At 39.3% G+C, this 14235-nt stretch overlaps 2 protein-coding genes across 2 annotated transcripts; one reads left to right on the top strand and one right to left on the bottom strand.

The window, feature by feature from the left end:
* The first annotated feature begins 3744 nt into the window (after nt 1-3744).
* crhbp (corticotropin releasing hormone binding protein) lies at nt 3745-8621 on the top strand. Its single transcript, XM_086053442.1, has 7 exons — nt 3745-3940; nt 4022-4118; nt 4509-4666; nt 5615-5828; nt 6349-6497; nt 7279-7399; nt 8217-8621. The coding sequence occupies exons 1-7, from the start codon at nt 3839-3841 to the stop codon at nt 8369-8371; spliced, it is 996 nt and encodes a 331-aa protein (XP_085909568.1). The 5' UTR covers nt 3745-3838; the 3' UTR covers nt 8372-8621.
* Nucleotides 8622-10560: 1939 nt separating this feature from the next.
* s100z (S100 calcium binding protein Z) lies at nt 10561-13814 on the bottom strand. The gene is made up of 3 exons (XM_086053415.1): nt 13770-13814; nt 13107-13297; nt 10561-10719 (listed from the first exon to the last, which is right to left on the bottom strand). Exons 1-3 carry the CDS (start codon nt 13798-13800, stop codon nt 10561-10563), a joined length of 381 nt encoding a protein of 126 aa, XP_085909541.1. The 5' UTR covers nt 13801-13814.
* Nucleotides 13815-14235: the final 421 nt, after the last annotated feature.

A 14235-nucleotide genomic window follows, 5' to 3' on the forward strand; every position in this document is an offset into this window, starting at 1 on the left:
GAGTACCCGGAGAAAACCCACGCTGGCAAAGGGAGAACATGTAAACTCCACACAGGAAGGTCCGGGGCCTTGATTCTAACTCTGGAACCCTGCACTGCGAGGCGGATGTGCTAACCATTTGGTCACCATGTTGCCTCCCGAGTGAAAGTTTAGTTGGATTTGGACGGCCGTTTAAAAGTAGAGGCAGAGCGGTCTATAGACGGGCACTATTTTTTTCCCCCCCGGGGAAAAATGACGATAACGGACGACGGAAGGCTCCCTTCGCTGTTGACGGATGACGGACGCTCAATTTTTAGTAAAATTCCCAGATCTGGTAATAATTCAGTTAACTCCCTCTTGTGGTCACTTAATGTAATGTATGCATATATTGTATTATAAAACTCATTTCCTAGTTTGAAAGAAAAAATTGGCTCGAAATTTTAGAGTATCACAGGTAGAAGGTGTGGCCAAAAGTATGACCCGATGTTATATGCAATATTGTTGCATTACTGTAGATGTTTTGTCCTAAAATTAATTGCAATTCTTTTTATTTTATTTACCAATTTGTATGTATTTGTTATTAACTTCTCTAATTAAAGAATAATTGTTTGAATATTGTTGAAACAACTCCACATACATTTAACCATGATAGATTAATTTTAACAAATAATTGTTTAATCAATGATAATCTAATAAAAATAATATATCTAAGATAAATATATCCTAATTTAATGATAAATAATGTAATTTTAAAATGAATACTGTATCAATTATTTTACTATTAGAAGAAATTATTCCTACACACACATTAATTCCAGAATATTTTTCTCCTATACTACATCAGTGCCTGTCCATTTAAGAAAAATTAATAAGGCCCGTGAGCACCAAAGTTTGCCCAGCCCTGACCGTGATACCCACAACGTGTAATTGTATGTCCTCTTGCGGGAAAAGACACAAATGGAGGCGAAAGATGCTGAAGGCGCTGTCATGGCCGTCAAAAGGAAGTTGCCGTTGAGCCTCTTCTGCTGGCAGCATCGACTAGCTTAGCCCGTTATGACATAAGCCGGCCTTTGTTTCCCTAAATCTCAATTATGCACGGCTCAACTGAATCCGCCTTATGCACACACACACACACACACACACACACACCCACGACCCCCCCCCCCCCCACACACACACACACACACATGCACGCACACGCATGCTTGGGTATGATTGTCTATGTCAGTGTTTCCCTCCCTTTATGGAGCCATGCACATATTTTACATGAGAAAAACACACCACCAAACAAAATATGTCACAACAATGTCTATTTCTATCTGGTTGGCAGTGGCGTCAATGTAACTCACTTCACAACAAGCAGCCATTTGGCAGTTAACAATTCTTTTAAAAAAAAAAAAAAAAAAAAAAAAAGGTTTACTGTCAAACTAAACATCAAACAAAAATGAATTCGGGGCCTAAAGAGCCTCCAGGAGGACCAATTTTCCAAACTTCTATGTAGTGTTTCCATACTTAACACCAACTAGTGGCCTGGAATGTCTACTACAGCTTTTTCTGACATGAATTTTCAAACACAAAAAAACAAACAAAAAAGACAATACTGTTTCTACACGCTCATTGTCAACTTACACTGAGACGCCGGAAGCACTCTCATGGCCACCAAGCTCAAGTCGTTGACCGGACAACGGATCATATATGTAACATCAAGATGCTGCTGGCATCAGTAGGGAAGCAATCTTGTGGGGCATTTAGGGCATCTTCTGGAGGAAATTCAGTTTTTTATTGCTAAGAAATGACAGGCAGGCATGGCAGTGATGGCGTCTGCCCGCTTCCTATATTTAGCCCTTTAATTTCTATCAGGCCCTGGAGGCGTGTGATTATTTTTGATGGAGGTTTCCAGCTTGACGGGTGATCTTATCTTGGACACACAAACAAGTCCTGCATGTGCCACTCGCCATCAGCCAGCGGGCAAAGACGAGTGTCTTCTTTTCGGCGGTGTACTTGAACGTCGGACCTTCACGACACTATATGTGTTTTTTTGTTGTTGTTTTTTTTAAATAAAAAAAACAATTTAGTCTGCAAAGAATCTTACATGTATTTTTGTAAATACAGTATTTTCATCAAACTTACCTGTTTTTCATGAGCATTAAAGACAATTTAGTCTTTACCGTTACGTAGGTGTTAATGAAGCTTGATAAACCTTCCATACGCGAATGAATCTAACAGATGTTTTTGAAACCATCAAAGACAATTTAGTTTTCAAATAACCTTATAAAATTTACGAATGTCACGTCCATGTTTCTGTAAAAATCCAAATCATTTTTTAGTGTTTCAAAGACAATTTAGTCATTAATGAAGCTTACAAACGTGCCTCTGAACACAAGATTCGTGTGTTCGTAAACATGAAGACAATTTCGTCTTCTATTAATCTTATGTACGTGTTTATGAATTTGATATTCATTTTTCTGTTTACGAATGACAATTTAATCTTCACTTTGCCATAAATAAGTGTTTACAAACCTATCATACTGTATGTGAACACACCAACGACAATTTAGTCTTCACTGCACTTCACATTTGTTTACAAACCTAGCATGCATGTTTTGGTAGACACCATCTTGAATGCAACGCCCTGCATTTTGTAATCCAACGTTTGCAGCAGTCAATTTGCACAGTTGACACCTGAGCCAAGCCGCTTTACATTGCTGCCAGCGTTTTGTCACCATCACGTCACGCAGGGATGGCATGTAATCAGTTTAATCGTCATCACCCAGGTGCAGCGTGAACGTCATGTAAAATGTCCGTAGGCTCTTTGGTATAAACGGTCGAGCGCCAATTAACGGACAGATTGCTTCTTGTTTTATTGAGCGCGGCAAGAAAACGATTGAAAACACTTTTAATCTTCACTTTTACTCCTCAACTCAATCTCGCAGACAATTCAGAATTTCAGGGATTCTAACGTCTGTTTTTCCCTAAACATCAAATACAAGTTAGCCTTCAATGATCTTGATATTTATGAACATAATGTACGTGTTTTTGTTTTAAGGAAATTTGGCTTTCCAATTAACCTTATATACTATACATGTTTACAAAACCAACGTACATGTTTCTGTGAAAATCAATACAAGGCTCTAATGAGTATGACTCTTTGTTTAAAAAAAATCCCTAAAGGTTCATGGAGTTTTGTTCTATTCCCAAATACCAAAGACGATTAATTCTCAATGAATCTAATGTTTTTCAGAATGTAACACACGTTTCTGAAAACATCAAAAACAAGTCTTTGAATGAATGTTACAAAAGTGTTCATGTTTTTGTCCAAATTTTGTCTTCAATTAACCAAAAATCAGAGCTGGGCATTTTACTAAAAATTGAGCGTCCGTCATCCGTCATCAGCGAGGGTATCCTTCCGTCGTCCGTCATTTTTCCCGGGGGAAAAAATAATACCGTCTACAGGCCGGTCTGCCTCTACTTTTAAACGGCCGTCCGTCGGCGAGTCCGACTAAACTTTCAATCTAAACTATCACTCACTCTACGTCCCTGCGTTTAAGTCCCATATTGACAATATCAATAGCAACAATGATCAGTAACGATGGAACTTTAGTCTCTTTTTCATCAAACTCATCCAAATATTTATTTGAACTGAAGGTTTCTTTGGATTCTTTGCGCAAGTGAGCGGGATTACTGGAGTCTGCTCTCAATGTTGACACCTCTGCCCCTCCCCCCCGTCCTCACCGTCACCATCCTTGCCCTCGTCACAAGTGCGCAATCACTTGGTAATGGGGCTCTGAGCGGCTGGAAGGTGGTCTTCGCAGAACTTATAAAAGGTGGCGGCGGCCCCCACGAAGGCTCCGATGATGCGATGACGGTGACGACGATGATGACGGAGTGCACTTTTCGGCAGCAGCTCTTCTTCTTGCTCTTGAGCTTGTGCATCCTCAAGGGAGACTGCAGACACATCGAGGTAGGACGGTCTTCACTCACCATCATCATCATCATCGTCATCATCATCATTAAACATTCTCTCCTGTCCTCTACCGTATAGGACAACAACGTCCTAAAGGATGAATTATATTCCTTCTTCAACATGGAGCTGCGCAGGGAGACGGCACAGGAGTTGATCATGTACCAACGACCACTGCGTGAGTTTTTCCCACTTTTGATGACGTCCGCTAATTTCCTATTAGAATCAGAATCACCTTTTTTGCCAAGTGTGTAAAACACACAAGGAATCTCCGGCAGTAACCCTAACCATAACCTTATTAATCAAACTTTGGACAAACCTAACATGTGTGTTTTTCAAAACATTGAAGACAATTTAGTTAATAACTTGGCTACATGTTGCTGTTTTTAAAATCTTAACTATTTATCTTTTGTTGGTACTTAACTTGTTTATTTTTGTAGAATTTAAAAGTATTTTCGTCTTAAACCGATTACGTTTTTTTCTCGAAATACTAATTTACAGTTTTTGATAAATCTAATCTTTCCTGTACATTTAAAGCATTTTTTTTTAACTTCAATTCACTTTTCAGGTTGTGTGGACATGGTTGCGGTTGAGGGTCGCTTCACCTTTACGGCTGAGTCTCCCCAGCTCAGCTGCGCCACCTTCTTCATGGCTGAGCCCAACGAGGTCGTCAGCGTTGAGTACGACAGAGTCGACATCGACTGCCAGGCAGGAGACTTCATCACGGTGAGGCTGAAATTCGATTTTAGTGCTGAGAGATGGCAATACAACAATCAAAGTGAGGACTAAGACAACATCAAGAAAAATGCAAAATGATAATACTCAAACGTGCGTAATAGCTGTGCCATGTTGCGACAGATTAGACATCTATCAAGATTTATTTGAGCACAAAGTTTAGATTGTGTGGGCTATTATTTTGACCTTGTGTGAAGGCTGTGACTGCTGTTCTTGACCAATAAAAATGCTAAATGCTAACATTTTAACGGCGCGTAATAGCGGCGCCTTTTTTTGACATGTGACCTCGATCAAGATCAATATGTATGCTATGTTTGAAAGCAAGAGTGGAGGTTTTTTGAGAACAGGAAAAATGCTTACAATTAAACATGGGTTAATAGCAGTGCTTTTTTCGTCAAATTTGGCCTCATTTAAGATCAATATGTGTATGTAGCTATGTTTGGACTTTGTGTACTCATACTAATACATAGTGTAAGTGTGAATGATGCTAATGCTATTCTTGAATAAGAATAAATGCTAACATGTAAACATCTCATATTAGCAGTAAACCGACTTTATCGCAGCCTGAGGGTATAAAAAATCTGAACATATAAATGACCTCTTTTACTTGAATCAAAATCAGTGTGTTCGCTATCTTTGGAATGTGTGTGTAATTACTTTGCACTAGTGTCAATATTGTGTTATTATTGAACAAGGAAAATGCTAAATGCTAACGAAATCGCGGCCTTTTTAAAAAAATTAAAAAAACAATAACATTATTAAGATTAATATGTGCGCTATGTTTGGAATGTGTGGGATGACTTGGAGCTAGCGTCAATGCTGTGAATGCTATTCTTGAACAAGAAAAATGCAAAATGCTAACATTTAATTTTCTAGTTCAGTTCAGTTAACAAAAATGCAGCCCATTGATCACATCATATCTCGCATGTAATCTTAAAGGTGTTTGATGGCTGGGTGATGAAAGGTGAGAAGTTTCCTAGCTCGCAGGACCACCCGCTGTCCTCGCATGAGCGCTACGTGGAATACTGTGATTCCGCCACTTCCACCAGGAGAAGCGTGCGCTCCTCCCAGAACGTGGCCATGATTTTCTTCCGCTTGCACAACGCCGGCAGCAGCTTCACCCTTATATTCAGGAAACTCGCCAACCCCTTCCGTAAGTGAATGCAATCCTTAAATACAACCCAACTATGGTGATGCCGGGACATCTTTGTCTTTGTCATCTTTTTTTTTATTTTGGAACCATTAACTGTCACATATTTGAAAGCAGCTGCACAATAACGAACATGGCAGCTACTGCTATTACACATGCTAAGCAATTAGCTTTTTTTCTAAAATAACACATACACGAGTCACACTACTTGACTAAAGGTGCTTTTGATGACCAAAAACCACTCTAAATAATGTAAAATTTCAAAATAATCATTTTACGAAACTTCTTCCATTATGTTTCACTCACAAGAAATTCTAATTCCGATACCTTGCAAAAATGTTTAAAAGTTGCCTAAAATTTTGTCTGATAGCATACACATTTTGAACTTTGTGGCCATTTTGATCGTGGCTATTGTGCACCATGTGAATGTTAGCATTGTGCATTTTTCTTGTTGTAGAACAAGAAATATTTGCGGTTTGTGTGTTAACGTGACGATTACCGTGTCTCATGTGCCTTGTTGCAGCCTGCAATGTCATCTCGCAGTCACCAGAGGGCACTTTCACCATGGTGAGCCCACAGCAGCACAGGAACTGCAGCTTCTCCATAGTCTACCCGGTAGAGGTTGACGTCTCAGAATTTTCCTCCTTAGGACTCCGCGGCAACTTCCCGAAGGTGAAGCAACAGAAACTGAATGTCAGCCTCCCGTACTTTTATGTTTACGTTGGGTCGTTATACAAGAAAAAAAACATAGGTTATTCTATTTTTGAAACTCAACATTTAATTGTGAAATAGTGAAACCTATAAGGGTAAAAGTTGGACAATTTAGAATGGAATTTTCAGAAAAAATGTATGTCTGAAGTCGCATGAATCATTGCCTGTGTCCCATTATTTTCCATGGGAACGTTTTTCAGCATCCCAACAAATCGTAAATCAACTAATTGTGTTTGACCTTAAATCTATTTTTTATTGGTTCACGGTAAATTTAAACAAATTTTTATTTTATTGTTTGTGTTTTTTTTCTTGTTGGCCCACAAATGTTTTTTATTGTTTTCTCGTTATGGGTATATTCAACTTATTTGTTGATTTATGTATTTATTTACTTATTTATTTATCTATCTTTTTCATTTTTGAAGATAATCCAAACCACATGCAAAAAAAAAATAATAATAATAATTTTAAATTTAAAGAGATATTAACTCATTCACTGCCAGACATTTTCAGAGCCTCTTTTACCCGAAAACTTGAAAAAATTAGAAAAAAATATAATTAAATTATATTGTAAAAAAGACTGGACTGTAAAAAGACAAATAAATATATCAATGGAAGTGAATAAGTTAATGGCTCATGATTGTCAAAAATCAGTCTTTTGTCAGTATTTTGTCAGTATTTTGACTCATTTGCCATTTGGTGAGTTTTGTTTGGACTAAAATGTTGGCTGCCCCTCCACCCGTAGTGGCCAAGGTCAGGTTGCGCGTCTGACTCCGAGGACATGCTGCAGCTCCTGGGGGGAAACGGTCTAGACACATCCAAGATGCTCCCCCTCGCGGAGCTCTGCAGCTCCTCTGCTGGGCCCAGTGAGTAGTTGACATATATTTGTACATGTCTTCTATTCTTTCTTTCTTTCTGTATATTCTATACATATTTTTATGACCAAATTATTCAATGATATTTCGTTTTAAAGCATATTCGTCAACTTATTCAGGTACCTCTGTTCAGTTAGACCATTAATTATTGACTACACATTGTATTGTTTACATTATTTAAAGATGGCGTTTTTAGCATCACTTCATTAATCCCCCAATTGACCAAATCCGCACTCCTCACTGATATGCAAGGCATGCTATCATAAATGCTATCATAAAAGTTCTTAGTTGCGATAAATAATCACAGAGAATACAGTCGACATGAACAAAATAGCAGCACTAGCATGACTAAACTAGCATTAGCAATGTAAACAAGCTGATTTTAGCCACGGCCGTTACCCTGGTAGCGTGACTTGTTATAGTGTTACTGTCTATAGCACTAAATGTCATTGGTTTGCAGTTTTATTTTTTGGAATGAATCAATTAAAACCAAAATGAGGTGATAAACGTGACTGTCGGGGAGAAGTGATGATAATTTGTCTCACTTTCTCAATCCTCTCCGCCGCCTTAAGTCCTCATGCTCTGTTCTGCTTTAGTAGCGTAGGCCTATTCACTTTTCAGTCAACTAGTGCGTCATCACGTTGCATAAATCACACCCAGTCCTCTCTTGCCGTGTAGCACTGCTACACTAGTTTACAGTGCGTGTGAACAATCAACAATCAATATTATGGCCCAAAATTTTGCCTCTATGGGGCCCCATGGAGCCGTGGGCCGGCTCCGACTCTATGGTCTTCTCTTCTCCCTGCAGGCCACGTGAAGGTGGGCTGCGACAACACGGTGGTGCGCATGGTGTCCAGTGGCCGCTACGTCAACAGGGTGTCCTTCAGCTACCGCCTGCTGGACAGCCAAGAGCTGCAGAAGCTTCGAGTCAACAATGTGGAAGATTTCTGCTTGGTCAACTGATCGCTCTCGTTTCTACAACCAAAAAACCAAACATGACTGGGAGTGTGTTATGTTTGTTTTGTTAGTCCCTCCCAACATCCATGCTTGTTTGTTGAATTAAGTCATTGTTGCCGCCTTTGTTGTGACATTCTTGAGATGAATGGTGCTAAAGTGAATTTATTGTCAGTGATACGCTGTTAATAAATACAATTTATTGCCATTTGTGTACATATGTTTTTTAGTAATAAAATTACACTGCATGGCAAAGCAATTGTTCGTCTTGTTTCCTGTTGAGAGAACATTTCAGTGTTTCCACTTTACACAGCCAATGGAGTTATGGCAACTGTAGCCATGGCGACCGGCCACGACATAAGCTGCACTGAAAATGATAACACACAAACACACACTTTTTCTTTAATTTTATGAATAATTGTCTTATTGAATTTTTATAGGCCCGTGACCTTACTTTTTTCTAATTGCCACACAGCATATTCTAATAGAATATAAACAAAGTTCAATTTTTGAATGTGATCGTATGTACTTATGTCACATATATCTATTTTTTTAAATGGTGCCCACATAAACTAACATTTTGGAAAAATTAACAACATATCTAAAATTCTTTGGGATCATCATTTAAAAACTTCTATGGGCCTGTAACAGTTGAAATTTAAATTTATATATATATATATATTGAGTATGCATTTTTCTAAACAACGGCCAATGAAATATTAATTGTAACTAAATATTTTTTATCACCAGGTGGCATATTAAAAAAAATGTTTTACAATGTTTCATTTGTTTGTTTTCTAATTGTTTCCGTCATTCTTCAGTCCGTCATTTTTCGTGACGAACTGAAGTTAGCATTACCTACATGTTGGTGCTTTTCTTTACTCATGCACTTTGATTCATTTAATGTTGCGTAAAAAAAAAGTGTTACAGTGGTTTTGGACAAAGTTTTACATACCATATTATAACCTTTACTTCTTGAAAATATACAACTTCTTTTCATAAAAAAGTACTATTGCTTTCTTGAAAATGTATGTATTTTTAATCAGAAATATATGAAAAGTTTTTTTTTTTTTAAAGACTCAACTAATGTTTTGTCAAAACCCGAATTACAAGTGTCAAGGCAAGCCTTTGTTTTCGACAGCCATAACAACACCCAGGTATGTAGGTTGCAAATTATCAAAGGACTCCTTTGATTGATTGCAACCTTTTCTGCATTAACCACGACTCATAATTATGACTTCCCATTGGGGGAGCGCATCCGCTCATTTCAATCAAAGCCAATCAAGTTAACAAGGAGCATTTGAGTATAAAAGCATCCCACCTAATTTATTTTGCCGTAAAATGTCATCTCCAATCAAACGATGACATAGTGCAAATCCATTTTTATGGATTTTACGTCGAACCGAAAGTGTCGGTTTTGCTGCTTGCGGCGGGAAAATGTGTTAGATGTGAGTGGACGACGTGAGTGGACGCAGGTGGCCCGTGCGTCACGCTTACCGGGAAGAGGGTCGCTTCCCAAAAAGCGAAGCCGTCGGTTGTCGTCCCGGTGTCAAAAATGGCCGCTAGCGTGTGAGGGGTGTGAGGTTGGCACCAGCTCAAAGTTGTGGAAACGCAGATGTGCTTTCGCACTTCATATTTCAAATAAAATAAGATGACTTTTGTGTAACGTCTGGGTCATGGCCGAGGCGGAATTGGTTTGGGGATGAAGGCCTTCGTATTTTGTATTTTTCTAGCTGTGCTAGTCAGTAAAATAAAAATTAAAAAAAATCCCCACCAATCTGGGCTGAAGGCGCTTTCTCATTGAAATGTGATTAAATGAAATGAAATTAGAATAATTCAAATAGATAGATAGATAGATAGATAGATAGATAGATAGATAGATAGATAGATAGATAGATAGATAGATAGATAGATAGATAGATAGATAGATAGATAGATAGATAGATAGATAGATAGATCCAATTAAACTTCATTTCATGCAAATGGGAATCATTTAAAACAACGGACGACAAAATGTTTTGCCACGATTGCTGGAGCATCTGAGCGATAATGTCATTTGAACAACGGAGGGCATGATTTAAAAGGAAAGGGAAATCATCACATTTATTGACAACAGTGCAATAAAACATTTATGTTTCTTTTGTTTTGTTTTGTTTTTTTTACGACCAAGATATACAGTGTAGTTAAAAAAGGAACAACTACTTTGTCGTTTTCTTCTTCTGTTCTTGGAAAAAGTCGTTGCAGGCGACAGTGAGCGCCGCCACCAGTACCACAAACTCGTTGAAGTCCACCTCGTTGTCTTTGTTGGAGTCAAGGTCGCTCATAATCTTCTCCACCAGCAGTGGGTCCTTTTGCGACTGAAAAAAATATATAAAAATCACACCACGCTTAAGGACTTTAAGATTTGTGTCAATATATCAATAAGCAACACTCCCAATTGAAGTTGTACCATCAAATTAAACACAAAACTTAGAGAATTACACCGTGTGTATTCAAAATAAGCACAGAGCTTAGCGTTTTAGTGTGCTATCTTAATGCTAACACTAAATAGCATCTATGTTGTGGTGCTATAACCCTTTAAGCAATGCATTGAAAGAAATCAGTGCAACAACAAATTTTTGCAGACAATATAACTTGGACAGTCATATATTCTTTATCCATTGTGTAGAACAACACATATAAGTGCTGTACTGACAAACTGAGAGAAAGTCACTGATAGTATAGTGGTACACGCGCCCGAATTGTGTGCGGCCAGCGTGGGATCGATTCCCGCTCAGTGATGGTGTCTGTGTGTGTCCTACTAATAGGGTTGCGTCAGGAAGGGCATCCGGCGTAAAAATGCTTGCCAAATCAATGATGCGACTCGTGCGTGCACCTGATTCGCTGTGGCGGCCCCTGAGGGGAAAAGCCGAAAGGATAACGACAACTGACAAACTGAGAGAGGAGTTGAAACGTGTGTAAAAAAAAAAAAAGTTCTTCAATTATGTAAAGACTTGTCATGTGTCATCTTCCACACTGCTTATCCTGTACAGGGTCGCCGGGAGGTGCTGGAGCCTATCCCAGCTGACAGTGGGCGAAAGGCCGACTACCGACTGAACTGCCAGTCGCAGGGCACACACACAGACACAGTCACTGAGTGGGAACCGATCCCACGCTGCCTGCACACAACTCGGGCGAGTGTACCTCCGCACCATCAGCCACCCTTTTTAAAGACTTTTCGAATATATTTACCTACAAAATGACTTTTTCAAGCTTTTTAATTTTGAAAAAAAAAAATTTTTTTCTCGAGACAATCTTTATTCTAAAATAATACGTAAATAACAATAACGTAAATCACGTATTTATAATAATAGTATAAATAAACTAAATAAAATAAATATGTTTGAATATACTGTGTAAGGTATATATTTTGAGTTAAAAATAAAATGAAATTCGAATATAAAATACTTTTTAATGAATTTGAGTATTTTTTTTAATTGAATATTAATACAGTATACATTTGTACTGTGTCCATTTCATTCCAATTGAAAAGACATTTTTTGAAGGTTAATAGCAATGCTGTATGCTTTCGATGCTTTTATGATTCAAATGCAATGAAACAAGACTACCCCTTACACTCAATGTCTGCAATCTGATGTGATTGCCGCCCACAGGGCTGCGATGACATCATGGCAGCGTCTATATTTGGAGGTGATGTGGGCCCCCGATGACACTGATGACGCGCCAGCACCTGAGGCTTTGGCTTCCATTCACATGCCGGATGATAACAAGAAAAAAAAAAAAAAAAGACTCAAAGATATCTTTGGTTATCAAGCTTCCAGACGACCGTCTCAAACACAGGAAGTGTTGTTTGCTATCACAAGGGTTCAGCTCGAGGGGCGGGCGGCTTATTTGCAACGATTGGACTGGGTTAGGGTCAGAAGATGCTTCCAACAGCCTTGTTCCAATCAGGAGCCATATTCCATGCTTGCACACAGACAACACGCAAACGTAGTGCACATAGGTTTTTGGAATGAATCCATCCGAGATTCAAACTGAGGTAGACATTGCTAACGCAATTCAATCTGATTGGACGATTAGTAAATACTATGATAAAAGTAGGTAATTTTGAAAAAAATAAAAAATAAAAGTAATACACTAAAGTTGAATACAAAAAATATCACAATTAAAAAAAAGAATCCCATATGATTTAGATGCAAAATATTATTTCATTAGACCAACTGCATAATTGTCCAAGTTATTCTAACTTACTGCCGTAATAATATCAACAATTAAAAAAAATACCAATGTGCTTACCCCCCAAAAAAAATGTTTTCTTTACCTGTGTCGAGTCTCAGTTATCCGAGTCATGGTAATCTACAAAATTTGAATCGAGTCAATTGGACTTTTGTTGTTTTCTTTCGTTTGACTTAGGCAACTATGCTATTAGGCTAACACATTTTTGGCAAGGCGGTTTTAGTATTCACACACAATAGTAAATAGAAGAAAAAAAAAATCATATTTGAAGTGTACATGATCATATTTCTAGTTAGGCAATACAGTATTCCACGATATGATCTTGGTGAAATACTAGCTCTACAACACACATAAACTCATTGTTTCCTGTATAGCTCTCTGAAAGTGATCACGAGGCAGTACTTTTGACGAGTCATATCTCCCCAAAGGGCTATAAAAATAAAGTTGAGTTGAGTTGAGTATGTGAATGAAATAAATGGAAAACGCGCAGCGAGGTTCGAAGTGTTACCGTGAGGAAGTCCGTGAGCTCGGTGTGCAGCAGCTGCTTGAGCTCGCCCTTGTTCAGCTTGTACTTGTCTCCGTCGTGACCCGAGTAGTTGTAGAAGACGGCGATCAGCGCGTCCATGGCGCCCTCCAGCTGGCTCGGCATCTTGCTGGCCCAATGGAGCAGAAAGCAAAGAAGAAGAGGAGAGGTCCTACCTGTGAGCAGAGGTGTTCAAATGTGACAGCTCACTTGTTTGTCAGGAAGTGAACCACAAGTGGGGGAGTCGCAGTAGGCGCTCGGAGGGGTCCGCCCGACGGGCTAATTAATTCCACCGGCGAGAGCATCCATGGCGACCATCTTCCTTTCCAGCCGCATGCTTGGAAAACAAAACATGTGCCGATGTGACCCTGCCTCAAACCACCAAGGGCACAGGATGGAGCCTACATGCCACCTTCTCCATCTCGGCGTTTAATTATTCCGGTGTTTCCACGATCTCCCGGGAGGCCATGTGATCGGGGTGATACTTCGACTAGCACAGGATGCGAGCTGGGTCACACGGGTGAGTCAATGCCCTAGGTGACTCAGGGAGGATTTGAACCCTCATACTGAATCAGGGTTCCCTAGTCAAGGTCTGTATTAACCAGAATACCTTTAGTACCTCGGACTCTGAATGGTTAGCAGACTCACCAGAAACACATGGAATGACCAGGAAAAACATGGCAGAATCGGACGAACCGCTTCCCTGACGAGAGTTCGCAGACTCACCGAAACACCGACCACGAAGATGATTTGATTCACCTTCTCATATTAGTAGAATCCCCAGAAACACTGTAGATTGGAATTCGTCAGACTCCGATGATTTGGTTCACTGACTCTAACAGGTTCATCAGAAAATGCAGTGAACTCAGACCCTTTGACTCGGGACTTCGAATTCCCCAAGAGCGCCACAGTCTTGACGATCCAATTCACTGACTCAAGTTTGCGGTCTCACCGGGTCACAGTGAACTCAGATGATTGAGGTCACAGACTCAAGTTAGTCCAAACATCGTAAACCCCTCGCGGCTTTGGTTCACTGACTTCAATATAGTCTATACAGGAAACATGACAGGCTCTGATGATATGGTTCAGTGACTCACTGGAAACACCTCCAACT

This window comes from Filicampus tigris, chromosome 15 (assembly GCF_054856515.1).
Source record: "Filicampus tigris isolate MCC_2025a chromosome 15, RoL_Ftig_1.0, whole genome shotgun sequence".
Taxonomy (NCBI): Eukaryota; Metazoa; Chordata; class Actinopteri; order Syngnathiformes; family Syngnathidae; genus Filicampus; species Filicampus tigris.

Excerpts from the sequence above, each read along its gene's own strand:
- s100z (XM_086053415.1), bottom strand. The coding sequence starts at position 13,800 with ATGTTTTTCCTGGTCATTCCATGTGTTTCTG. Across the intron at positions 13,298-13,769 it reads GGTCATTCCATGTGTTTCTG|GTAGGACCTCTCCTCTTCTT; the intron begins GTGAGTCTGCTA and ends CTCTGCTCACAG. Across the intron at positions 10,720-13,106 it reads AGCTCACGGACTTCCTCACG|TCGCAAAAGGACCCACTGCT; the intron begins GTAACACTTCGA and ends TATTTTTTTCAG.
- crhbp (XM_086053442.1), top strand. The coding sequence starts at position 3,839 with ATGACGGTGACGACGATGATGACGGAGTGCACTTTTCGGCAGCAGCTC. Across the intron at positions 4,119-4,508 it reads CATGTACCAACGACCACTGC|GTTGTGTGGACATGGTTGCG; the intron begins GTGAGTTTTTCC and ends TTCACTTTTCAG. Across the intron at positions 5,829-6,348 it reads GAAACTCGCCAACCCCTTCC|CCTGCAATGTCATCTCGCAG; the intron begins GTAAGTGAATGC and ends GCCTTGTTGCAG.